The sequence below is a fragment of the Eretmochelys imbricata genome, chromosome 1, assembly GCF_965152235.1.
Source record: "Eretmochelys imbricata isolate rEreImb1 chromosome 1, rEreImb1.hap1, whole genome shotgun sequence".
Lineage (NCBI taxonomy): Eukaryota > Metazoa > Chordata > Testudines > Cheloniidae > Eretmochelys > Eretmochelys imbricata.
The window spans coordinates 246,393,329-246,420,882 of NC_135572.1; the positions used below are offsets into that span (position 1 = coordinate 246,393,329).

General features: G+C 42.7%; 1 protein-coding gene across 1 annotated transcript in view; it reads right to left on the minus strand.

Annotated features, from left to right (window-relative positions):
* PTPRO (protein tyrosine phosphatase receptor type O) overlaps positions 1-27,554 on the minus strand; it is a 213,879-nt gene that overhangs the window by 31,983 nt on the left and 154,342 nt on the right. The window contains exons 11-16 of the mRNA XM_077807489.1: positions 20,885-21,036; positions 18,949-19,069; positions 10,966-11,105; positions 6,036-6,168; positions 4,476-4,596; positions 2,202-2,270 (exon numbers count right to left, since the gene is read on the minus strand). Of these exons, the coding sequence (XP_077663615.1) occupies positions 2,202-2,270; positions 4,476-4,596; positions 6,036-6,168; positions 10,966-11,105; positions 18,949-19,069; positions 20,885-21,036 (736 nt within the window). The remainder of the gene's footprint in view (positions 1-2,201; positions 2,271-4,475; positions 4,597-6,035; positions 6,169-10,965; positions 11,106-18,948; positions 19,070-20,884; positions 21,037-27,554) is intronic.

The window sequence follows — 27,554 nt, forward strand, 5'->3', positions numbered from 1 at the left end:
TGGAAACTCCAGGAAATATCTTACTTTTTGTTGTTGCTGCTGCTGCTGCAGCAAATAAAGGGTGCTGGAGAGTTTGTTGGGCCCAAAATCTAGAGCGATTTTTACAGATGGGGGTGGTGTGTGTGTGTGTCTGTCAGATACAAGTCTGCCTGGGGGCCAGGGAAACATGCTGCCCAGAACTCACCTGGTGATGCTGCCCATACAACCCATCCTCCAGGCAGCTATGAAGCATGGACTGGGAGAGCAGTAAAGTTAACACTAGTTTAGGCACCAATCTTGCAAACACTTAAGCACATGATTTACTCTAAGCACATGAGCAATACCACTGACATGAAGACTACATACTTGCTTAAAATTAAGCATGTGCTTATGTGTTTATAAGATCAGGTCCTTAATCCTTAATAGTTGAGAGGAACCCTGTGGGACTGGTGTGGGGACAAAGTGGGTCTCTTCACAAGCAAGCCTCTATTTTCACAGAGGGCCTTCCACAGGGCCTGGGAGTAGGAGCAGATGTTGTTGCTAACGCAACCCTCTTCCCTTCCACATCCCCAGGGTCGGGGATTTGCAGGTCTTCATCCCATCTGCCCACAGAGGCAGACGGAACAGTCTAGTCGATGTTTCCTTTCATCCTCTGATATCAAACAGGACAAGTGTCCATCAAACCACAAGCTAATATGATTGGAATTCCTATCTTTGTTTATAGTGACCATTTCAGGCAAAACTCGCACTGAAGTGAGGACCTCAAGATTTGGCCCCATTGCCTTAAACTGGTCAAATACTAAACAGGTATAATCTTTGAGAATTCATGCAGATGATAACTCAAGCAACAAGAATGGTCACACTTACTCATGCAAATCTAACAATGAATTCTCCCCCCAAAAGCCCTTTCTGTTTTTAATATCTGTTGCTATTTTAGTAATTTGATTCCAGTGTGAATTTTTAATTTACAGGAGTGTTTGAGCTTCTGCCTGGGCTGCAATTAACATATTCCAAATAAGAGAAGCTGAGAAGGAGATTAGCATGTACTCAGTATGGCTGGCTATTAAAGCTACACCAAGCAAGTGAAGCTTGTTCAATATGTAGTTAATTAGCAGCACTGTTAGGTATTGACAGGCTGTGCTGGGATTGTTAGTTCAGTTTGTGTGCTTATTAGCAAAAAGCTTGTTTTGGTGCAGTAGCAATCCATTTAATCCCATCCTTGCTGGCAGCCTACACCCCGTGAGATCATAGAAACAGTTCCAGGTCCACCAATTCCTCATTCCAACCCCGTTCACATTCAAAACTGAACCACGAGTGGAAAAACTGAAGCACTTAGTTTCTTTTCCCTATGGAGTTTGGTGGCATTTTTTGAACACTGTATTTTGGCCAGCTTTGGAAGCTACTCATGTTTGGCTTTTTTGGGGTTGCTGACAATAACTTCCCAAAACAGTAAACAAGTCAGTTAGCAGCACCACTGAACTATCGGGAACATGAAGAAGAATCACAACATCAGCAGACAATAGGGAAATCACTAGGGCCCATTTTGCCTCGATGGAAGCTAATAGGGTGGATTTATTTGCTCTAACACCTCTCAGGGAGTGATGGAACTATTGATGGAATGGAGTAACTAATCAATGCCTGCTGTTTCTGCAGATGGTTTTCCAGACCTGACTGGGTGTGTTTTGCTTCCAAACACCCCAGCAACACTGAGCACAAAGTTGCAAGGGCGATTTGAGCTAGCTTGGCCTTGTTCCAAATACAAAGGAAAAATAACTAATGGCACTGGGGCTTGTATTTCTGTGAACAGAATTGTTAGCTGATGATCTATTAAGAGCAGCCTCACTGCTTGACATTAATACATCTCCATAGAGCTGCTAATGGATTTATAGATCAGCCCTCTACCCCTTTGTTATTTTAGGAAATATACAGAATGTGTGTCAGGGAAAGAAAAAAAAATGCATCTAGCCCAGTTAGAATATGTTGTGCATCCTCATTTCCTACTAAAAAATAGTTTATGACAAAAGACATGGTCCTGGGCCACCATTCAGTCAAATAAAAGACAAAACAAAACCAAAAATAAGCTAGCTTTGCTTCATGTTAAATGCACTAGTGATCATATAACAAAAACATAAGAACATAAAAGTCAGACTTGCCAACGAAGGTAGCTCGTGAGAAAAGGAATGCGGGGAGGGGAAGCATGGAGGTAGCAGTATTTAACTCACCAGTTATATGGAAGTTTTCCATCTCTCTCCAATGAAGCAAAATTGACAAAGGTTCCAGCCCCACACTCCCTGTTTCAGGAAGACCATTGAGTTCAAGGTTATTATTGCTGGACAAACATAATGCTTGCCCTAATACAGATCATTAAGAGCCTGATTCTAAAAGGTGGTGTGTATCCAGGCCTCCCACTGAAGCAAGGGCTGAACTTGCTGGGTGAAGCTCAACTGAAGTCAGTGGATCTGCACCATCGTAAGCCATGTCTGGATGCGACCCTTTAGAAGTAGTGGGTGCTCACCATCTCCTGAGATCAAGCTTCCTAATATTCTGCCTCAAGAATAAGATGAGAAAAAAGTTGTCAAAATTGACTTCTGTCTAGGGATGTACATGGCACCAATCTCCATAGTTTCAGAGCACCTGCCAAGTGCAGTATTCTCCTGTTCATATGAAATCCTATTGTCGGAGCCTCTGCATTATCCGAATTCCTTCCTTGTCCCCCCAGTATGACACACATGCCCCCTGAAGCATGTATCTCATGCAGGGGGACAAGGAAGGGATCTGGATAATGTGGAGGTTTGGATAATAGAGCAGAGACCCCCAGCAAGGACTGTGAGGCAGAGGATAATGAATCACCCTACTGCTGATTGGCTCCTGCGGCAGTGGAGGGAGCCCTCTGCAGCCCTGCGGTCACTGAAGTGAGTGATCAGGGCAGAGCAGAGCCCCTCAGCCAGGAGCTCAAGGAGGATGACAAGACCCTGGCTGTGGGGGAGGCCATCCCACCGCTGAATGGCTCCTGTCCTCTCAATTATCTGAATAAAATCTGTGTCCCCCATGCTCTTCAAATAATCAGGAGTATACTGTATTTGTCCTTACATCACCCCTAGGAGGTAAGGAAGCATTATCCCCATTTCACCAATGGAGAAATTGAGGCATAGTGTTTAAATGACTTGCCTAATACCACAAAGGCAATGTGTGGCAAGGCCAGGACTGGAGTCTTTATTCCAGTGCTTTAACCACAAAACCAACCTTTGACCTTCTCAACATCAAATGAAAAACCGAATGTTCAGTATTTTTGCTTGTTTGCTTTAAAAATGATTACATGCAAGTGTATAGTTCTTTTTTTTTTTTTTTAAATTCCTCTTGTGGTAGAGAAAATGAGAAAGAAATAGCCATGGGCTGCGTGCATGATAGTTAACTAGGGAAGAGAATCTGGGTTTTCACAGAACCAGCTATATGCAAAAGTAACAAACAATGCATTGAAAGGGGTCCTATGAAAATCTAGGTGATGGGGTAAATTCATTTGCATGGAGTATATAGCAAAGACTTGATGCATGAAATGCAACAATCTGTTGTGTAATCAGCAAGCAAGTTCTTTAAAGTGACCCTCTGAAGTGACATTACTTGATTTTCTGACTTTGAAGGAAAAATTCAATTTAAATGTATTATTTCACACACACATTATGGTTCTGGATTATAAGAGAACGGAGACTCCCAAGGCTCAGACCTGCAAACCTTCCAGTCACAGAACTACATACAGAGGATCTGGGTGCTTAGCCACCCAGTTTAGCTAGCCAGTCAAGGATATAACTCAGACAAGAGGTGAACTGTGAGCTACAACACTAGATAAAGGAAATCAAATCTCATTCTTCAGGGCATAGGATGGCTGCTGCAGGTGTCTGAAGGAACTGCATCACATGTAAAGAGCAGTACTTGGAGGGAGGGGAAAAGGTGCCTTTCTTCTGTCTGAAGGAACAAATACTGGGCACTGAGAGACTGGTCTTGATGGATTAGTTATCTGATCTGGCATAGCAAATTTTGTGTTCCCAGCAATTTAAATGGTTTTGCAAAATAACCTGGATGATCTTAAGGATTCTATTAACCATTCATCTTTACCTGTCTTAAAACCATCTCATATTTCATTTAATATTCAGTAAATCTGAACAATCAAATGACTCAAGAGAATATGACTGCTTAGACAATCAGCCCTTAAAAAATGGCTTGAATTTGCAATTTACCAAACCCTACACAGCTCCAAATTAAGACAGAGGTTGAGGCTAATAACTCCATCCAACAGTAAGAATAGCTAAGGGATAAAGCAAGTAGTAGCTGTACTCCTAAAAAACAGCGGGGAACAGGGAATCTTCAGAGGTACTATGTTTACAGACATCTCAAACACCAAGTGAGCACAGTGGGTACCATGTGCCATACAAGCAAAACCCAATATTATATTTTACCCATTCTTTTAAAGCTTCCTGGACTTAGAATAAGACTGGACCTACCTGGCCATTTGCAGATGTTTCCGCCTGAGTACAACAAGAGTCACAAGCAGCAGTCCAATCAGGAGAATGCTCAGGATGGCTAACACAGAGATCACCACTATGTTGGGATTCATCTCAGTAACTGCACACAAACCATGACTCTGGGTTATTCATTTCAGAACATATGGCCTGTATTTTTTTCATGATAATTTTATATTCTTCTCAGTTGATCTTCGGAGTGAGAAATCTTATCAGTGGATGTTAGGGCAGGTTTAGGGTCACGGACCCCATACAATTCAATAGGGGAAATGACATGGTTGTGGCAGAGTTGCAAACCTCTGCACAGGAAGGTTTTATGAATGTTAGTGAAAAGGAGGAAAAAGGTAGGGAAGGAGGAAAGAATAAGTGTATATAAAATTGGTATCTTATTTATCTGAGTCTCCTACAATGCACTCCAACATCTGTGGCATTGTATGCCAGCAATAATCAACACAGTCTCTAACCTGAGTCTGACATAAAGGCCCAGTTCTCTGTTTGGGTAACTCAGCTGAAGACAACTGAATTACTTCAGCAGATAATTTGGCCTAAAATATTTTGTTGCAATTAGAGACAGAGTCAAAGCTCAGTAACATTCTTAACAGGTATGTTTGCATCTGCTTTTTCAGATTTATTTCTAGTTCTACAGGACATTATTATTATTATTTATTATTTGTATTGTGATGGCTCCAAAGAAGGGAGTAACCTTGCTCAGTAAAGCTTACCATCTATTATAAGAGTGCCTACAGAAGCAGTCCTTAGAACAGAACAGGGGTTTAAGCTAAGTACTACACGCTGAACTTTGACATTTACGTCATAACATTACTTGTCAGATATGCTTTAGTCACTGATCCTATGGTCTGATCTCATTAACTAAGCAGAACTGAAACTGATTATTCTGGATGGGAGACCCACAGCTGTAAGGAAGTGGTAATGGTGATTCAATAATGGCATTCTTTCCTCCGAGTAAATTTGAGCCCAGAAGCCATAAGAATGCTCGAGGGGCGTGGCTCCATCTTTTTAGTTTCTGACCTCTCCAGGTCATTCAGCTGCCCTTTCCTTTTCACCTCTTCCCAGTTCAATCTCTGGATCACCTCAGGCAGAAAGAGACATTCCTCATTACCACAGAGGAAGAGCCCCGGCCTAGTAACTGAGTCTTTGCCCATATTTTGCCTGGACACGGTGAGGATGATTTCCTCTACGGATGTCATCCGGGCAGTAATCCCAGAGTCTTCCTTCAAACTGGAAGCAAGGGACTATGAATTAAAAAGCCCAATCTAAAATCAAAATAGAATTATTTTAAAACACACACAGTAATTGGGGTTTCACTACTGATTAAAAAACACACTCTCTAGTGGTGAACATACGTAACAGCAATACTTAATACTTAACACTTAAAAGCTGCTGCCCCATTCCACCCTGGAGCTGGCTACGTTTCAGTGAAATAATTTAGGTATCGGTAACACCTGAAAAGCAGCTTCAGAAGGAACAAAGAGGCAAACATTATAGCTGTATAGAGAGTGGAACTGGCGAAGTCCGGCTTACCCATGGTAGAGACAGCTATGAAGGTGGGAACACTAGGGCTGTTGTGGCTGAAGGTAGTCACGCTGCAATTGTAGGACGTGGCAGGCAGTAGGCTGGAGATAGTCACTACATGTGAAGAAACAGTAACAGGTTCCTAAAGATACGAAAAAAGTACACTGTAGTTTGTCTCTCTCATTCAACTCTTGTTTTCTAAGTGAATTGAGATCTGGCAAAAGAAGCCAGCCTATTTAAGTGCTGGGATGGTGGGCAGGGCCCACCAAAGCAATGAAAAGAAAGATCTGCTCCTGAGATGCAGGAAGGGCCACAGAATCCAAAACTTAACTGATTATGGGTGGCAAAAAATTAAAAATGGAGATGGAGGTGCAGGTCTCAAGGCCAAATGAAGGACCTAGAGGGGGAAAACCAAGCAGAGAACCTTGGACAGTACCCACTCTTCCAATTTGTCCAGGGAGTCAGCAGGGGCAACACACAGGAACTGTGCCTAGATGCATCCACAAGGAACTGGAAAATGGACCCACAGCCATAGAAAACTTCCCTGTCAAGCTTCTTCCTCCTGGACCAATGGATGGCAATCTTAGCTAGTACCAGGGGGAGATTGATGAGGAGGTCTTGTGCCTAATCCAGACCTACAACTCTGAAGGCTAAAGTCATATTTATCCACAGAGCAGCTACAGTAGCAGCAAACTCCCCATATGCCATCTTGCAAATGTGCCTCATCCTTTCCTTGGAGGTACCTCCTTCACCAGTGGAGAGTAGTTCAAGTATCTTTGCACTTTGCCCGCTGGTGACTTTTTTGAAGTGGAAGAGCATAGTAAAGCCCCAGGGATAATAAACATTTATTAATACAGCAATCAGACCCCTGAGCCTTGCTTTTCTAGTCAAGAAATTTACACTTCTCTGCAAACACTATAAATCTTTGTACAGAGTTTTAATGGCTATTTCTGTGTTTGATGGATAGTGTAAAAGGTGTTTCATAAATGCTGATACGATGAAAGAAAGCCAATAAAAGAAATGTGTGGAGCTGCAGAGAATGTTCTCATTGATAACCCTTTTTTCTACCAAATCAGCTAAAATCAAAAGAGGTTTATTGATATGAAAATAGGGCAAAATAAGTTGGGTGTTTCAGCTGGTAATTTAGAAAGGGAACTAAGAGTGTATTTGTGATCCACAGCCCTGGGCTAATGAACACTGCTGGTGAAACATTAGGCAGCAAACTCTAATGGCCACAAAAACAGAGAGTGGGAGTTCTGGACAGGTTTGCGATCCTTTATAAGCTCCTTTTATCTTTGCATGGGTCTCTGTTGAACTACAATTCTGAGATCAGCTACGCTGCTGCACATGCGATAGCACTGGAATAACGGAGCTGAATATGCCTCTTCTAGCTGAAGGACCATAGAACAGCTCTGGTATGGCAACAGAAGCCGGTTGGAAGATGGGTTTTTTTGTTTTTTTTTGGGGGGGGGGGGAGAGGTGTCCCCTCATGGAGAATTTTGAGTAAAATGAAAAAAGTATATATTTTCATCAACATTTTCTGTGAAAAAAAATCAACTGTTGAAAAAGTGAAACCCCCAAACCTGAACAATTTTTGGTTTTCTGATGGAAAAAATAAAAAAAAAAAAATAATTCTGGAAACATTTCTCATGAAAATATTCATTTAATCCAAAACCAATTTCTCTCTGAAATTAAAAAAGAGGTAAGAAAATTTTCAACCAGCTCTCACAGCAATGGTTTCACCAGTTTCTCAAAAAAGGCCTCTCCTGGGCACCAGAAATATAATCGAGCCTCCCGCCTTTTAGCCTGGGATTTGAAGATGGGTTGGGAAAGGGACTTTGCTGGATAAACATTAAAAACTGGTGAATTTAATGAAAAACGAGTTGATCTTTTCAGTACACCTCCCAGGGCTAGATAACCTTGTCAACAAACCGTGTCAACTGGCACCCTTGTGAGAGTCTCACCAGAGGTAGGCCCTGGACATGGAACTACCCTCACTACTTTAACAACCCCATGACGAACCTGGACTGACTCAATCCTAACAATTGACATAGACCAAAACGGTTTTTGTTAAGTGAGTGCCTAAAGTTAGGCTTCACATCCATATTTAGGCACCGTGTGGCTCCTGATGAAGTCAACGGAGCTGCTGGACACTCAGTGTGTCGACAGGATTACTGGCCTAGTGGATAGGGGAGAAGTAGTAGATGTGATAAATCTTGATATTAGCAAGAATTTTGACAGTCCCACATCACATTCTCTTAAGTGAGCTAAGGAAATGGAGGGAGGGAGAGCTAAGGAAATTGAGGGGAGGGATAGCTCAGTGGTTTGAACATTGGCCTGCTAAACCCAGGGTTGTGAGTTCAATCCTTGATGGGGCCGTTTAGGGATCTGGGGCAAAAATTGGGGATTGGTCCTGCTTTGAGCAGGGGGTTGGACTAGATGACCTTTTGAGGTCCTTTCCAACCCTGATATTCTATGAATATAGATGAAATTACTATAAGGTGGGTGCACAACTAGTTGAAAGAGTAGTTAATAGTTCATGATCAATCAGGGAGGGCTTATATAGTGGGTTTCTGCAGGTCAGTCCTGGGTCTGGTTCTATCCAATATTTTTATTGATGACTTGAATAATGGAGTAGAAAATATGTTAATACAATTTGTGGGTGACATAAATCTGGGAAGGGTTGCACGCAATTTGGAGGCCAGGATTAGAATTTAAAAGACCTTGACAAATTGGAGAATTGGTCTGAATTCTACAAGATGAAATTCAATAAAGACAAATGTAAAGTACTTTACTTAGGAAGGAAAAATCAAATGCACAGCTACAAAATGGGGAACAACTGACTAAGTAGAAGTACTGCTGAAAAGGATCTGGGGGTTATTGTGGATCACAAATTGAATATGAGTCAACAATGTGATGAAGCTGTAAAAAAGGCTAATATCGTTCAAACACTAGTCAGGGATGGTCTAGGTTTACTTGGACATGCCTCAGTGCAGGGGGCTGGACTTGATGACTTCTCAAAATCCCTTCCAGCCAGGGCCGGCTCTAGGCACCAGCAAAACAAGCAGGTGCTTGGGGTGGCACATTTCTAGGGGTGGCATTCTGGAAATGTGCCCCCGCCACCCCAGCTCACATCCACTCTGTCTCCGCCTGCTCCCCTGAGCTTGCCGCCTCCGTTCTGCTTCTCCCCCCTCCCTCCCAGACTTGCCACGCGCGAAACAGCTGTTTTGTGCAGCAAGCCTGGGAGGGAGGGAGGAGAAGCTGAGCGGCGGCGTGCTCGGGGGAGGCGGCGGTGGTGGAGCGGAGGTGAGCTGGGGCAGGGAGCAGTTCCTCTACTCCCCCCCCGTTACTTCCTGCGCTCCCCCCCACCCTCGCTCACCTCCACTCCGCCTGCTCCCCTGAACGCACTGCCTCTCCCTCGCCTGAGAGGAAGGGGGGAGAAGCAGAGCGGTGGCGTGTTCAGGGGAGCAGGTGGAGCGGAGGTGAGCTAGGGTGGGCTGTTGTGTGTGTGGGGGAGCCGCAGGAAGTAATGGGGGGGGGGAAATGCAGCATGCCCGGGGGAGGAGGCGGGGCCGGGGATTTAGGAGCCTAACTTTTTTTTAAAAAATACTGGCCATGGTCTTTACTCTGCCTTCTTTGTTCTCTCCATTTATCTAACACTGACTATTTCTCCTTGCGCCCATTGATATGAGAACCATTGCACCTCCTGCCAGCTGGAACAGTCTTTCCTTGTCTCAAAGTCATCAGCTCTCTTTTATCTACATCTCAGCCTATCTTTTCTCCTTTACATCGATCTCAGAATTACTCTGCCTCTGTTATTGGAATTATGAGTCGATGTTTTTAAGTTACTCACCATGGAAATTTTTGGATCCAAATCTGGGTGTGAACTATCCCAAAGTTAGGATGTTTGTACATGGCTTTTCAGTTCCAGCCCACCTCCAATTTCAGGATACCGTTCCAATGGAAAACCCTACATAAAATCATGGGACTTACCCTACACAGTGCTACAGTGTGTGTCTAGAATAGCATAAAAGGTGTGGGGTTTTTTAAATGACATCCTATGGTGCTCAAGTAGGATAACTGTGATCCAAAACAGGTGCTCCAGCTGTCTCAGGAGGAGTAGAAAGTAAGTTTCACGCGCTGCACAGGCTCTATCACCATGCATTCACGTTGCCTTGATCTCTGTTTCCCTCTGAATTAATATGAGACTAGGTGCTCAAACATCATGATGATGGGGGCCACATCAGTATCTATTTAGGTAGAGAGAAAAGGGGGCATGTTGATGGAGCTGAGCGGGTGGGCCTTGGAGGAAACGGCCCTGTGAGGAACAAAATAGATGAGGAGCAGCCATCTTTTCCAAGAAATTCTTACTGTACGAGGGAGGACCCTACGCAGCTCATAGTACTGCAGGAAACAGGCCTGAAGAATGGATGAAGACCACAACAGAAACATGGGACACCACATTCAGGGCTATATACCCCTCTCAGCTAGCTATGTTGCTGTGTATTCCTCACTCTTCATCTTTATCCCTCCTGCCTCCCACCCCCTAGGTGCAGATGGCTTTGTGGAGCTCGTTGGAGCTGCTTCGCCCTTTGGCCAATGAATACGGTCCCCAGCTTATTCTCCAACACACAGGAAACCTGCTCAGCCAGTTAAAATCCCTAGTTTCATGTGTGTAGTTAGCAAGACAGAAGGAGGATTTAAATATGTCAGTATTTCAAGGGCTTTATTCTCCACTGCCTTGCACCTTCTGTGAATGAGTGTGAAGTGGATGTAAGATGCTACCATGTTCCAATTTATATTGTTTTACAGCCATTCTGTACAGGAGTACATGACTACACACCATGAAAAGTAGCAGAGTACCAGGCCCTAAGGACATGTTGTCAATATCAGGGTCCAAAATGGACGAGGTGAGGTAGAGAAAGAGGCAGCCACATACCTGCAACTTTGTTTCTTGACCAGAGCCAGCCTGCTGGCAGAAGACTTCAAAGAAATCAGCCACTCCTTCCTCCACCCATAGCAGAGTCACTGAAGTCTGGGTCTTGTTCACAGCAAACAATGATTTTGGAGGAGCTGGTTCTGGATGAGAGAGAGAGAGAATCTCCTTTCACTAAGCTTATCTTCTGGTCTTTGGAAAACCAATAGGGGGAAACCAACAAACAGAATCAGTGTAATGAATACTGCCCTTCTTGAATTTTTTCTTTTCCTTCAGAGATGATCTGTGACATTAACACAGCGATTAAGCAACTGATGTAAAACAGGAAGATGGCTAAGCAACTTGGTTTTTCTTCTCTATTTAACAGTTCTCGGATTGGCTTGCTGGATAATCACTTCTCTTCCCCATTCAGACAGTGTCTGGGGAAATGTTCTATTAATAGACACATTTGCATAAGTTCTTGGAGGAAAAAAAAGGTTGCCCAACTGTTAGGAAAAAAAATATTGTGCAGGTCAGTTAGAACTACAAATCTTGACTGCTGTCATTCTGTGTAGAACATTCAGAGACACTGGATTTGGGTGTGTTTTAGATGGGTGCAGAAAATGCTCTCTTTCTCTACTTGATTCCAGAAAGCAGCCGTTCTCCTCAAACTTCTTTGGCCTGGCTCACCATCCCCCAAAACCTGTCCTATAATCCACTACATCCCACACTCCCTTGCAGCTGCAAAGAACTGTGAGTTGGGGGCTTCATGATGAGAAACCAGGGCCTTGTTGTTGTTGCTGCCGCCGCCTGGTTGTAAGGTGTGCTTGCTGAGGGGATGATGGGTCCTGGGTAGAAATAGTGGTAGGAGGGTTGATGGTCTAATGGGGTGGAAAGCTAACTGCAGCGTTGGGGGCTGCTGGTGTGATATAGGGGTGTTGGTTCTGGTGAGGAGCTCAAGTGCAGAGACTGGCTACTGAATTTTGGTATTTCTTCCTCCCCAAACCTACCATTCTTGGATCTTAGTTCTTGGCATAGCTTTCAGACGTCTGTACAACTGTCTCTCTAGGTAACCTGATGGACTGCTTTCCCTGCCCTGCAGCTCAGTGCTGCACAGGCAGCAAGGAGGAGAGGGGGAAATGAGAGCTGCCCTGGGAATGGGCGGGGTGGAAAGGGACAAAGCAGGGTGGGAAAGATGCAGTATCAGTAAATGGAAGGAGTAGAAGGAATAAGCTGTTCCTTCTCTCTTCTGCCTAGACTCCTCCTGGGCTTAAGGGCTCTGGGATTTTTCTTAATGTTTTTTCCCTCCTCTGATCGGGGAGGCACAACCCAATGGGTGTTCTTTATCACCCCACTTCCAGGTGGCTATGGAATTCTGCCGAAAAAGGAGTGTCGTTGCAGGTATGTTAAGAACAGAAGCACTGACTTTGTGACACACGATGAGTCTTGCACTTCTCTCCCCCACAATGAGACAATAAAGAGGAGTACCACAAACTCTGTGTCTCAGGCGCATGTGCGTGCATTTTATAACTGTAATCAGTATTGGGGGGGCCAAACCTCTGCAGTGAAAATGAGAAAATAAGTAGGGATAGATCTGAACCTAGATCTGAAGCACCCTGAACACTGTGGGAGGCTGGAGAGAATGGAGTTCAAAGTCGGATTCCTGAGCCTGTTTTCTATAACAAGTTAAATCAAAAACTTGAATCCATGACACCCTTACATTTTGGGAGTTAGAAATCTGGATCTGAATTTTCTTGTTCAAGCCTCTCTCTAAATATTAGTCATGGCCCTTAAACTGATTATCTTAAAACAGAGCTGGGCCTGAGCCCTTAAATTTTGGAACTTGACCCAGTTTGGGGAAGTTTGGATTCTCGGGACTAGTTTCTCTGTTGCTCTCCAGCCTGTGTCATCATTTTTACCAGTGCAAAATGCTATCAAAATCAGAATGGCCATGAGATTTGCACACACTTTGCACTGGTATAAATGACGAAACAGAAAAGTGCAGGGCAACAAAGAATCTAGTCTCAGGTTTTGGGTCAATTTCACGGCAGAGATAGAGCATAGAAACATAGATCTGGATCCACGTTCAAACTTCTCCAAAGTTCAGGAGGCACAGGGTGGTTTGAATGTTTCCAGTCAGGCCCTTCTTCTATCTTTATTTCAGAGATGGTCTTGGCAATTGTCATCAATAAATGATAAAAACCTGACCTCTAGTGGATACAGATACAATGTCAGCTTTAAGGTGGAATATTGAAAGAAAAAGAGTGTAGCAGTTTAGAAGCCTTTCTTAGCATAAAGAAAAGGAGGACTTGTGGCACCTTAGAGACTAACCAATTTATTTGAGCATGAGCTTTCGTGAGCTACAGCTCACTTCATCGGATGCATACCGTGGAAACACACATAACCACAGTATGCATCCGATGAAGTGAGCTGTAGCTCACGAAAGCTTATGCTCAAATAAATTGGTTAGTCTCTAAGGTGCCACAAGTACTCCTTTTCTTTTTGCAAATACAGACTAACACGGCTGTTACTCTGAAACCTTTCTTAGCATAGTTGTCCAAATGTTGATACACTTTTCCCAAAGAGTATTTAAAACCCAGGGCATAATCCTGTTCTCAGTCATACTAGTTTTACATAAGCAGTATTACCAACCCCAAGTTTTCAAAAATAATGAAAAACATATATTTGGCATTCCTTTTATTTGCTCTCTGATGTTGCCAAGTTTAGCGTTCACATTTTCAAACTTTTCTCTGCAGCCATAAGGGCTAGAAACTTACTTTTTTAAAAACTGAAGCTGGGATTGTCAGGCAATAGCCTGATTGCAGGCGCTTGAGGCTTTAAGAAACACACTAACCATTGTGAGGGTTGGCAAGACTGCCACTGGTAGAACTCCATTAACCTCAGAAGAGTTACTCTCCATTTGCCCCAGTGTAAGTGAGCTCAGAGTCAGGTCCCTAGTTTTTATGCCTATTAAGTCTTCTTTACCTGGAAGTCTGGAGAGATAAGTATAATAGAATTACACACCTTCCACCAGGGGATCTCAGAGGGCTCACAGATAATTTCTTACAACTCTTCTGTGAGGTCAGGGAGTATTATCTTCATTTAATAGATGGGGAACTGACAATTAAAGGTACAGAGTTAAAGGTTAGATCCTCCACTGATTTTAAATGGGTGCAGCTCCATTTATTTCAATGGACATTTACCCATTTACACACCAGCTGAGAATCTGGCTTCATGTTTTCCAGAGCTTGGGGAGCCACACACAGCAGCAACGTTCTGAAAGTTTCAGTGGTGGCCCTCCAGTGGAGGCCTGGGCACCCGGGCAGTGTGAGCGTCCAACACACAGAGTAGATTTTCAAAGCACAGAAATGTCCCACATTCTGCTTTGGAAAAACAACCATCTAACAATGAGTGCTCAAAACCAGAGAGTTAGTGATCTGCAGAGCACCCACAGGAGACCCTCTGAAAAATCCCCTGCATGTGACCTGCCTAAGATCTTTAAACTGGGGGCCTAATTCTCCCCTGCCTTGTGTAATCCCTTCTAGCAAAGTGAGAGTCAAAACATTACCATTTTGAGCTAGCAGTGCCTTATGTTCACTTTACACAAGTGTATATGACCTCATATAGTGCAAAACCAATGAGGAGTCCTTTTGTTAGTCTCTAAGGTACCACAAGGGCTCTTTGTTGTTTTTGCTGATACAGACTAACATGGCTACCACTCCGAAACCTGTCACATACAGTGCAACACAGTAGAGAATTAGGGCTTCAACATATAAATCAGTGCCCATACACTCGCTGAGGTTCAGGTTGGTTTGGTTAGAAACACTAAAGGGAATCTGGGTACATTAATTAGAGATGGACCAAAACCAGATCCACATTGTACAGCTGGTCCCTATCTCTGTGATAAGCAGCTCATGTGCAGAGTTCAGGAGAACCGCATGGTCCGTAGTGAATGCTGGGTTTGCTCCAGCTCAGCTCCCCAGTCTCTTTGCTGAGAGGAAGGGTTTTAAAAGTGGCTGTTTGCGAAGAAAGATGGGGAGAAGGTCTTTAGGATGGAGAGGCTTCACAGTCAGTTGTTAGAAAGGACTGGGGAGTGGTTCTGTTTACTTTCTGATTATGCTGTTTTACTTTTTAATTATAGGCAAGAACCCTTGAGAAAAAGACCTGGCTGAATGAAGTTTTTTTTTCTTTTCCTTTTTATTTGTTCCAGCTTGCAGGGTCAAACCAAACCAAAATCTAATCACCCTTCAAAGATGGGGAAATTCATGTGTCTATCCATCTGTACTGTTTCGGTGTTGGAGTGAAGTGAGCCCCTATCTACAGTGGGCTGTATTCACTGGTATGCTCAGCTGCTTTGCACTGCTCCCAAAATACTAGGGTCCAGATTTTTAAAGGTATTTTTGGCACCCAAAGCTTATTGATTTCAATGGGAATTAGGCACCCAAATACCTTTAAAAATCTGGCCGTAAATATCTATAAACCCAATGCCGCCAGACAGATGCTCCAAGTCTATGGTTTGCTTTGTGTTGCTTTGACAGGGCAAGAGCAGACAAAGTGGTATCAGTGACTCTTGCCCAGACTGCATGTTGAGGTGCAACGTGATTTGGGGTCATTCGGGATAAGGAGGTGATATAAACATGGAAGTTGTTTTGTGCTGGGAGTGAATGCGTGTGTGTGTCCGTGTGCGTGTGCACACTTTCAGTTTTAGTGCCCCTGGGAGCCAGGGCATAATAATATTTTGGACTTTAATGCACTCCTGGATACCAAAGTGCAGTACAGACATTAATGAATTAGGCCTCACTACACCCCTGTGAAGTAAAGTATGTAATATTCCCAGGTACACATAAAGAACCTAAATCTCTGTCTTTCAGATACAAATTACCAAAAGAAGCCTTTAATTTTGAGCACCTCCTATGTGTTGAGTGTCTACTTTTAAACTCTTAGGGTATGTCCACACTACAATAAAAAACTCGCAGCATGGCCACAGCTGGCCTGCAGCTGACTGTGGGACTATAAAACAGCGGTGAAGATGTTCAGGCTCAGGCTGGAGCCTGGCCTCTGAGCACCTGTGAGGGGGATGGATCTCTGAGCCCAGGCTCCAGTCTGAACCCAAATGTCTACACAATGCAGTTTTAGCTGTGCAAGCCCAAGTTGCTGACCTGGGTTCTGCGACCCGGTGCCATGGTTTTTTTTATAGCACTATAGACATTACCTTTGGGCCAATTTTCAGGGATGCTGAGCAGGTCCCATAGACTTCATTTGGAGTTATGGGGGCTCAGCTCCTCTGACGATCAAGATCTAGGGCTGAAAACCTCGTTCCACTGAAGTCTGTAGGAACTTTACCATTGAGTTTGATGGCACAAGGATTTCACCCTAGCTGTCTAAAATTTGGCACCCCAAAGGTGAGGCACCCAAAATTAAAGGCTATTTTTTAAAAATGACCCACTCAAGGTGTCTCAGACATTTTGGAGATGAGTCTGATCTTCTGAGAAGCAGTCCCGTGCTTTAGGCACAAAATTACCTCTTCGTCCCCTAGCACAGATAAAGAATAGCCTATATTAAATTGAGACAACTTCACACCTGGACATCATCTGAAATAAATCCTTCCTATCCCCAAGCAAATGGATTAATTTTTCCGCAAATGGAAAGTTCCCAGGATGAAGCATGGAAGAATATGATACCACATTTGGCAGTAGTTCATCACAGCTGCCCAATGCTGAGTCATCTACCCGGGGTGAAAGTAAGTCTAGGGACTTACTGGTATGGGGCTGGGCTGGGGCCAGCTCTGGCCCCCGGAAGGGGCGGGGCCTCAGGCGGACAGGGCAGGGCTGGGGGAGGTCAGAGCCAGCCCCTGCCCACCCTGTACCGACAAGTGCCTCCTTCCCCCTCCCCAGGGAAACAGCGGCAGCCGGGGCCTCTGGTAGCGGTTTAAAGGGCCCAGGGCAGTAGCGACGGCCGACCCCGAGCCCTTTAAATCGTCCCCAGAGCCCCGCCACCACTTCCCCAGGGCTCCGGCAGCAGGGCTCCGGGGACGGGGCTCCTGCCGCCACTACTGCCCCGGGCCCTTTAAATCATCCCCGGAGCCTGCCGGAGACCTGGGGAAGTGGCGGCAGGGCTCTGGGGAGGATTTAAAGCGCCCAGGGCTCGACCGCCGCTACCGCCCTGGGCCCTTTACATTGCCACCCGAGCCCCACCGCCACTACCCCAGGGCTCCGGCAGCAGGGCTCTGGCAGCAATTTAAAGGGTCGGGGGCTCCAGCCGCTGCTGGGAGCCACAGGCCCCTTAAATTGTGCCTGAGGAAGCCGATCCACCCCGGTATGGCGCAGCGGCTTTTGCCAGTATGCCATACCGGGGTGAACTGGCTTATTTTCACCTCTGCATCTACCACTTAGAACAGATTCACAGGATTTCTAATCCCAGATCTCTCTGCTCCCTCAAAAACACCAAGGAGAGACTGTAGGGCTGACCTTTGCCAAGGTAAACCACCTTTACTATTCTTTGGGCAAAATTAAAATGTTAAAGGCATGAAATAAAGAGTGGTGGAGTCTAGAAGTGATTTATCTAAACTGTATTTTTTGTGTTTTCTCTTAAATATCAAACAGAAGAACTAGGGCAGAACACCCAAATTCTTCCATATTAACCAGCCCATATAGAATATTTCCCGCTCCATAAGCAAGCCAGAAATAACAGCCCTTTTTGTCAAAGAATGGTTACAGGGACATGCAATATGAATAATACATTCCATTTTCTGAATCATGTGAATGATGATGCTACTTGAAGGACTCAAACATTTCCAAATAGCATTCAGAAAACACCTGGCTATTGATATTCAGGAGCCAGATTAACACCCAAACACACATTTTTGTGGAAATGCCTGTGGGATAGGACTGGTGTGGGCAAGGAAAACTCCACAGAAAGAAAATTCCATCTAGTGGTAGAGGCCTGGGGGAATCACAGATTGTGGAGGCTGCACTGCCTCCCAACATCAATGCATTTCAGGGATTTATGTGGAAGGGAGCTTCCTTCTGCAAAAACAGTTGTTCTCATGCCTCCCATCCAACCAAACAGGATTGTTATTGCCATTGACGAGGTCCGTCTCTGGCTGCTCCTCATACTTTATGTCATAGAGAGCTCCATTTTGCACAGATCCCTGGGGGATAATCCAGTCTCAAGTTACCAACAGTATCTCCCTCACCTTCACAGTGGGCTTTGTGCCAACACCAGTAATTAGACAAACCCCAAGATTTCACAAGCTACAGTTCAAGGCACTTCTGGGACTCAAAGTTTCCAGAGCAACAGCAGAGTAGCAATATTAGAAGATGTAGAGATAGCCTCCATTACCTTATCCTTGCCCTACTCCTCAAGACATCAGAGGATGAAATGTCCTGGTAAGTCCCTCCAGCCAAGACATATTCTACTTGATGTGTGTGTTACAGACACACAGGTAAATGAGGGAAGATTTCACTTCAGTGGATTTATTGCTGTTGTAAAAATTACAGTGTGGCTCTTCAACTGAGAAAATATTTGTAATTTTTTTTTTGGAGGGTGGGTGGGAGGGGGACTTGGAATCAGTCCAAGCCAGAGTTCAGATCCAGAAGGGAACTTTTCAAATGTTTGAAGGGTTCTGGTTTGGACCAACAGAGGTCAGCTGCAAAGCTTGGGTTCTTATTCTAAAGTCTGGGTGTGTTTGGACCAATCATAGGGAAACAATTATGGGACAATAGTGCTCTCATGTTATTCTGGATAGGCTCTACTTACTGCCTCTTAGGGCGAGATACTGTCTCCCCTACATACCTTGAGTAGAACCTTGTTTGGAGAGTAGACCCACTGAAGCGAATGGGACTACTCTCAGCATAAGGTACCAGTCAAAGTGAGTATATTATAACCCTTATTAAATAAAAAGAGTGAGTGCCTATATTTTTGAGCTGAGGAAGGTACTGAATCTGCCCTAATAGCCAAAAGAGGGAAACTACATACAATTAACCAGGCAAACAAACACATTCTCACCCAGTTTCACAATCTGTGGTGTGGAGGTGTTGCTGCCTCTCTCAGTACAAGCAGTTACTGAAAGGTTGTAGATGTCTCCCGGAGGCAGGCTCAGAACTGCAGTCATCACATTCCGTGTCACCTACAATGATCATTGGTACCAAGTATTAAATATTATCCAAACAAGAGAGCCTGTTTGAAGAAATAAATCAAGCACTTAATGCACTCTGGACAAAATTCGAATCATCAGCGTAAATCACTTCTGCATACTCTGCACTCGTTATATGTTCTAATTCCCAATGACATTGATGGATGCAAGACACAAGTTCAATAGAATGTCACAGTGCAGAGAGAAGTAAATTTTACAGTATATTTCCGATTGGTTGAAACAAACATAGCTAGTGAAAGATTTTTTAAAAAACAACTCTGAGGGGACTTTTTAAATCTGGATTTTGCAAGTTACATCAAACTTTTGAATAACTCTGACCAAACCACAGATCAGAGCACCCTGGAACTTTCAGTATTTGAAAATCAGTTTGGAATCTCTAGGAATAATATAAAAGTTAGGGATGGGTGAGCCTGTACAGATATAACCCAAGATCCTGCCTCTAGATTTGCAAGGGAGGATCCTTGCACCCATATGGAACCCTGCTGACTTCACAGAGACTCCGCATAGGTCTACCTGCACAGAGTGGATTGCAGGCTTAGGCCATAGGAAGAACTGACTTGAACCATGCCCAGAATTCAAATTGAACCTGGAACTGAATGTGCTTTGAGGTTCAAAAAGAGTTTGAATAACTTTTGCTTCATTATTTTTAATGTCCATGCACCTCTCCCATTTCCCAGTTGCCACTGAAACAGGAATCAGAGTTGGTGAAATGCCATAAGAAAGGTTGTTCCCATCACATTTCTACCCCAGCTACAAGCAATGCACATCAGAAACCTCATGATAGTACCCATCCTCAACCAATTGTGTAATTATAACCACCTGAAAAAATAATGTGCAAATTATATTGCCTGCAACTAAAAAGGAAACACAGGCATGTTTTTGGGTTAAGTCACTAGTAACTAAAAATTGAAGGAACGTAGGGTCAAAAATCATATAATTCGTTTATTTTTTAAAGAAATATTATTTGTTTTACTGATAGTACTTTATATTAGTAAAACTATGGTTGCATTTTTAAATTCTCACTTAATTTTACCACATTTGTGCTATTTGTTTCCTTTGTACACATTAAAATGAGCCTGCTTGGTTTAGCTTTCTATTTGCAAGTGTGGATCATACAAGGTGCTAGCCAGCGACAATTCCCAATTCATTTTATGGATATAGTGGGTGCTCAGCACCTCAACATTTCAGACACCTAATGGTAGTTTCACTTACTAATTCTCATGATCGACCTCAATGCTTCTGGTCTGGGGTAGCAAGAACTTAACCCAGGGTCCTACCCAAGTTCAAACCCAGTCTCCACCACCACCACCACCCTCCACACACAAACACCTCTGACTTGGGTTTGGAAGTGCTGTAAGCCTAGGCTAGCTGATCCAGCTGGGGTATGCCTCAGAGCTGGTTTAACTCAGGTTGGAACCTGCCCACTTTGCAGTAAGGATGCAGGCTAAAATCAGTCATGTGTGGATAGTCGTCCAATGCCCTTCCCACAATTCCCCTAGAAGAACAGACAAGTTCTCCTGAAATTGATACAACTGACGGGAAACCCATTCTTTCTTTAAAAAACCAAGAAGGACTATATTTTAAAAAGTCTTAAATGGGTTGTAAGCCCTTATACTGACTCTCTGCAAAGGGGTACACTTAACCCACTAGGGTTTGCAGAAGCTCAATCGACCTGACCTTAGTTTGTAATATAAAGTTTATGTATTGAGCAGGACAACTTTTTTTTTTTTGAAACATTTGAAAGACCGAATGTGCAGTCACAAAGCTTTAAAAATCCTATTGACTTACGCTCTTTTTGATTTTTTTCTTGCCTTCAGCAATGACCATCCAGTGCAGCATCCTGGAATGAGACAGGTCAGTCCCATCATCTCCATACGTCCAACTGACATACAGCAGATTGTTGAAATATTCTACTGAGGTGATCTCTGGTGACACTGGGGCTGGGGAGAACAAGACAAAGATGTTAGAAACAAGATCTAACTTAATATATAATTAAGTCAAAAAATTAAGCTTGGCTATTCACTGCCAAAGGGACTTTATTGGGAGAAAGAGCTTAACAAAAAAAGTAGACATATATGAATGAGACTAGCACCCGTAATTGCTTGCAGGTACAGTTGGTTGGAAAACTGAAAAGTTTCCAAATAAGAAGTCTTAATTCAAAATCTCTCCATTGAAAAACGTTGGAAGTTGCAAACCAATTTGAAACACAAACTTCATTTCAACTCCACATTTTTAAATGAACCTAAAATTAAGTTTAAACTTAAAACGTTTCCACTTCTTCAAGAAAACTGAAATGAAACAGCTTTTTAAGTGAAAAATAAATGAAATTTTTCTTTGAGAATCTAGTTTTATACTTCAAGTCATTTCATTTCAGTTTCTGTAAACAAAAACAACCTTTTAAGTCAGAACAAAACAGTTCGGTTTGTTAAGAAACGTGGATTAAACCCAGAAATTTTTGCTTTGAAATTTCCGGTGGGAAAACTGATTTTTTTATTTAATCAAAATTGCCATCTGCCTGCAAAACATGCACTACTGTAGTTTTGAAAAAAACATTTTCAGCAGGACAACTTTCTGCACAAAAATGTTGACCAACTCTATCCACAGAGTGAAATTCACCCCTGTGCAAAAGGCCAGCGCAAAGCCTGTGCATCACTTAAGTCCTCAAAATAAACTTTAAGTAAAAATGAAGTGGAGCAGAGGTAGCGAGGTAAACTCCAATGATGCCCTAAAACCACAACTGAGCTCAGAGTGACTTCAATGGCATTGTGTGGGTACAACAGAGTAGCATATTATTCAGTGTATATAGTATATTTTTTCGGAACTACATGATGAAAAAACTGAGTTTCTTTCACTTTGTAAAGCCATCTACACTTGTGGAAAGGGAGTTCAGAGTGAGTTTAACACACTACCATTCTGCTACAATGCATTTTACACTCATTTCATAAGGCTGTGGACAATCAGAACCTAGACTATTTTTTAAGTGGCCACAGGATGTCACTGTTGCTGTCACAAAATTAGCTGAGAGCATAAATTTTATCTTGCATTTGAACTTTTGACTCTAAGAGCAGGACAAAGGTTTATGAAGTGGAAATTTAGGATTGAAGCAAATACAATTTTAAGCAATTTTAATAGTATTTATTATAGCACTGCTTCTATCAAGTCCCTCTCAAAACCCCCTTCTTCCATGATGCCCACAACAAATTAATTTACAGCACATTTTAAAAAAAAATTATGATGTCCCCCCTACTCTGGATTGCCCAGTGCACTCTATTTTTATGTCTCTCTGTCTGAGTACAAGCTTTCCTAGGGAGGAACTGTCTCTACTTGTGTAATGAGCAATCTGAGTGCATTATTGAAATGAAATAAAGGAATAATAATGGTAATAATTCTCTCTTATTTCTCTCTCAACGCGGACAAAATCCTTTGTTTCCTTTTTTGTGTGCACTCAAAATGTTTACAGATTTAGAACGATCAAGAAGAAAGATGTGTAAAAAAGAAACACACAAGAAGGAGAGGAAATGAAAACTACAAGCATCCACATGAAGAAACAAAAAACAACTTCCACATGAGAACAGACATGACTATACTCAAACACATGGTGGTCCAACCAACTTAGACCTATACATGCTACCCTTTATCATGATATTTATTACTAACTAACTAACTTGCATCCGATGAAGTGAGCTGTAGCCCACGAAAGCTTATGCTCAAATAAATTGGTTAGTCTCTAAGGTGCCACAAATACTCCTTTTCTTTTTGTGGATACAGACTAACACGGCTGCTACTCTGTAACTTCAAAGTGCGTTCTGTCCTCCATCTAGATAAACAGCTTTATATTTTAATATGACTGGTTTTGGTTGTATTTTTAAATCCAGCCGTTTACAAAAGGTGCCATTAAAACCTCATTAGTTCCCTACTTGGCCGTGTTTGTGGTGTCACAATGTCGCACACAGTAAATACAGCAGGATATCACAGTTGGTGAAGGTGCCTGGGGTCCTGAATGAGGGGGGTTATAAGTGGTGCATTTACTTATATACAGTCTTGAAGCCTTCCAACTCGCCCTCCCCAACAGAGGACTTCAAACCAGAAGTGGCTGGAAAGATCTATGTCACCTATTCACGTTGTTGTTTTTTTTACATTCCAGCTGCTGTAGATCACTTAAATGCCAATCCTGCAATGAGCTCCACACAGGCATTAATTTCAACTGGGGTCCACATAAATGCAGCACTGCCTGCATGGAGCCTGTTGCAGGATCTGGGCCCAACACCTGTGATTATCTTTGTGTTTTGGTGTAAATGTTATGTTGACATTTCCAGACTACAAGGTTGAGCCTCTCAGCAATAAGAGAAGCACACAAGTTTGGTTGTAATAGCAGGAAGAGCAGAAAAGGTGAGGCTTTTTCTGTAGAACATCAGGCTCAAACTGTACAGAGCAAGTAATATTATTAATATGGATACAGGAAAGGCAAAAGTGTTCAATAAATATTTCTGTTCTTTGTTTGGAAAGAAGCAGGATAATGTATTTATATCACATGAGGGGGATGAAGTGCTTTCTAGTTCATTTGTAACTAATGAGGATGTTAAACTGCATTGACTAGCAGCAGACCCAAGAGTCCTTGCACCCAAGAGTACTAAAAAGAGTTGGCTGAGAAGATCTATGGCCCACTGATGTGAATTTTTAATAAATCTTGGAATACCAAGGAAATTCCAGAAGAGTGCTAATGTTGTGCCGATATTCAAAAAGGGCATGCAGAATGACTGGGTAATTACAGACCTGTTAGCCTGACATCAATCCTGGGCAAAATAATGGAAAAGATAACACAGGATTCAAATTAATTAAGAATTAAAGGATAGGAATATAATTAATGTCAGTCAACATGGTTTTATGGAAAATAGGTCTTGTCGAACAAACCTGATTTCAATTTTTGTATGAGATTTCAGGTTTAGTTGATAAAGGTAACCGCATAGCTATAACAGACAGACTTTTGTAAAGCATTTAACTTTTGTACCACGTGACATTCTGATTAAAAATTAGCAATATACAGTATCAATAAATCACACATTAAATGGATTGACTGACATCTCAAAATGTAGCTATCAATGGAGAATCGTCACTGAATGGGGGAGTTTCTAGTGGGGTTCTGCAGAGATAAGTACTAGGCCCAACGCCATTCAACATTTTCATCGATTGTTTGGAAGTAAATATACAATCACTGCTGACAAAATTTGCAGATGACACAAATACTGACAGAGCATTAAATAATGACGAAAAAGGGCAGTCAAACAGAGTGTTCTGGATTGCTTGGTAAACTGGGCCAACTCAAACAAAATGAAGTTTAATATAGCCAAATGCAAAGTTATACATCTAGGAGTATGGATGTAGGCCATACCTACCCTTGTACATACCTACGGAACAGGGCATCCTGGAAACCTATAGCTCTGAAATGGATCTAGGGGGTCTGTGGTGGACAAACAACTCAAGATGTGTTCCCAGTGTCATGCTGTGACAAAAAGGACTCATGCAATTCTTGAATGTATACATAGGGGAGTAGAAGGTAGGGAATGATTTTACCTTTGCATATGGCATTGGTGAGACTGATGTTGGAATATTGATTCTGGAATACATTTAAAAAGGACGTTGAAAAATTGAAGAGGGAGTGTACAGAAAAGAACCACAAAAACAATGTGAGGACTGGAGAAAATGCCTTAAGTAAGAGACTTAAAGAGCTTGAGCTGTTTAGCTTATCAAAAAGAAGACCGAATGGTGATTTGGTTACATTGTACAAGGGAGAAAATAGCAGGTACTAAAGAGCTCTTTAATCTAGTGGAGAAAGACATAACAAGAACCAATGGCTGGAAGCTAAATGCAGACAAATTGAAATGAGAGATAAGGCACACATTTTTAACAGTGTGGGTTAAACAAACTGGAACAAACTATCAAGGGAAGTGGTGGATTCTCCATTTCTTGAAGTCTTCAGATCAAGACTGGGTGCCTTTCTGAAGGATATGCTTTAGCCTAACACAAGTTATTGGGCTCAATACAGGGGTAACTTGGTGAAACGTAATGGCCTGTGGTTATACAGAAGATCAGACAAGATGATCTAATGACTCCTTCTGGCCTTAAATGCTCTGAATCTATGAACTCTATGAAAATTCTTGATTTTGAAAAGCATCTAACTCAAGGGAGAGAGTATGCAAGAGGTCTATTCATTTGTTTCAGATTGTGTCCATGTCTACTAGATAAAAACTTGATCCATTTCTCCACTGAAGGCACTGGCAGGTTTTCCTTGTCATCAGTGACAGCTGGACATGGCCCTATGGCAGATGAAAATTTGTAGTAACCCTTCCATGGCTCAGTTTTGTTGCATCTTCTGAAAACACCATATTGAAGAGTCCGGGCCCCACTGGGGCACTTGCACTTTAAAATGCTGTCTTTGAAGCACAGAACAAAGGTGCGGAGAGACATATTTCTTCTCTAGTGCTTGGCTGAGTATATTATGTAGCAACCAAATGGTTAAAAAGTGACTTCATTACACTGACACAGAAAATGGATGAGAAACGTTACCAAAGAGTATTCACAGGACTCTGGCAGTCACTATTAATTTTACAAGTCATATGCCAAAAAAATCATTGACAATAGAGCTCATAGAAGTGAGAGCAGATGTTGCAGGATGGGATTTTGCCATTGACTTCAGTGCAGCCAGGATTCAGTGATTATTTTTCTCCGACAGCTAAATCAGGCCTATCTATATTAAATCCCCTACAAGCGGTGCTCACTGAGCTGCCGCTGCAGCACCATCTCCACAACTCTCCCACCTAATCTCCAGACCAAGCAGAAGTGCCTAAACAGTCCAGTGTCTCCACTGGAGGGAGTGAATGGAAAATAGGTGGGCTGATTTTAATGACAAATTTTTACTGCTCTTAGCCCACCTAGGAGAAAATGGGTTCTATTCTATCTTGTGCAGGATCAGAATTATTCACTGCTTTCCCATCAGTTACACATGTGCACTTGCTCTACACAATGGCACTCTCCAGTCTGTGCAGAGGACGTCATTTTGCTCTACAACATGGCATCCTCCATGTGGGGTGACCTTATGTGCACTGTATGTGTGAGGTCAACCCAGATGGAGAATGCCATTTTGTAGAGCAAAGTGGGGTCTTCCATGTGGCATGACCTTGCAAAAGCTCCAGAACACAGAGTTCTGGTGCATTCTAGCTCCACTACACCACTGCACAGGAATTCCCGAAGTGCTTGTCCCTTCACTGTCCTCTCTCAGACTGATCCAATCAGTACTGTGTTCCTGGTGCTATTTATTTATTGTTACATTGCTTTCAGAGTATTTTACACTACTCTCCAAACGTTAAATTCTCACTGAAGAATGCATTGCGGATTTCAAAATGTCACACGACTGCACACTGCAGAAGTTGTTTGGGAAAGCCAGATGTTTGGGTGTGGAGGTAGGGATCATTTGGGGCTTTTGGCATCCAGGAAGCTGCGGGAAATGGGATTTGTTTTCAGTATCCAGTAGGCAGTGGAGATTTTTTTATCATGGGGAGAAAATGCATATTTTCCTTCCCTTCTCATTGTGTGAAAAGTTGATTTTGATGTGGTTTTAAATTTTGGAGGGGGAAAAAGGGCATTTCCTCATTTCCCACCACCGCATCACTTGACAGTAGCTAGATAATTAGAGCTGGTCAGAAATTTATTTTCTCTTTCTGAAAAAAATGTTGCCGATTTTTCCTCCCCCTTCAACATTTTCTAAAGGAAATATTTTGTTGGTTTCTGACAAACACCCAAAAGGAAAGCAGACATTTTCCATGAAAATTTTTGGTGTGTCAAAAATCCAATTTCCCCAGTTTTCAATTGGCCCTATGGATGGCCCGCTGCTCCCCACCTTCAATATCTGCCATTGCATCCAAAAATGACAAATGAACACATTAGCTTGATTTTTCTGCTAAATTGAACTGACAGGTGTTAACAGTGGAGTATCAAACCATATTATTTCACTTCTGATCCTTTTAGTAGAAACATCAATCTACCGTGCTTGTTGTTGTTGGAGACAGTAACAGGTACTGGCTCAAGGTATTGCAAGTCCCCGAAAGTAATTCAGTTTTGCTTCTGCCATAATATAATTTTTAATGCAGAGGAACATTGTCTTATTAATTATTATTTGTATTGTGATAGCATGTTGAGGCCCCAACACATATCAGGGCCCCATCATGCTTTACCATGTACACACAAATAGTAAAATATGTTCCTTGCACTGAAAGGCTTACAATCTAAATAGACAAGACAGAATAAGGGTGGCAGCAGAAAAGAGAGGCACTGAGGGGTCCCGTGATTTGTCACACTACAGGTCAGTGGCAGGGGCATGAACAGAACCCAGGTCAATTGACTCCTTACTTATTAGGCTAAAGATTTGTCAGAGCATTGGTCCATCCATTTCAATATTTTGGAA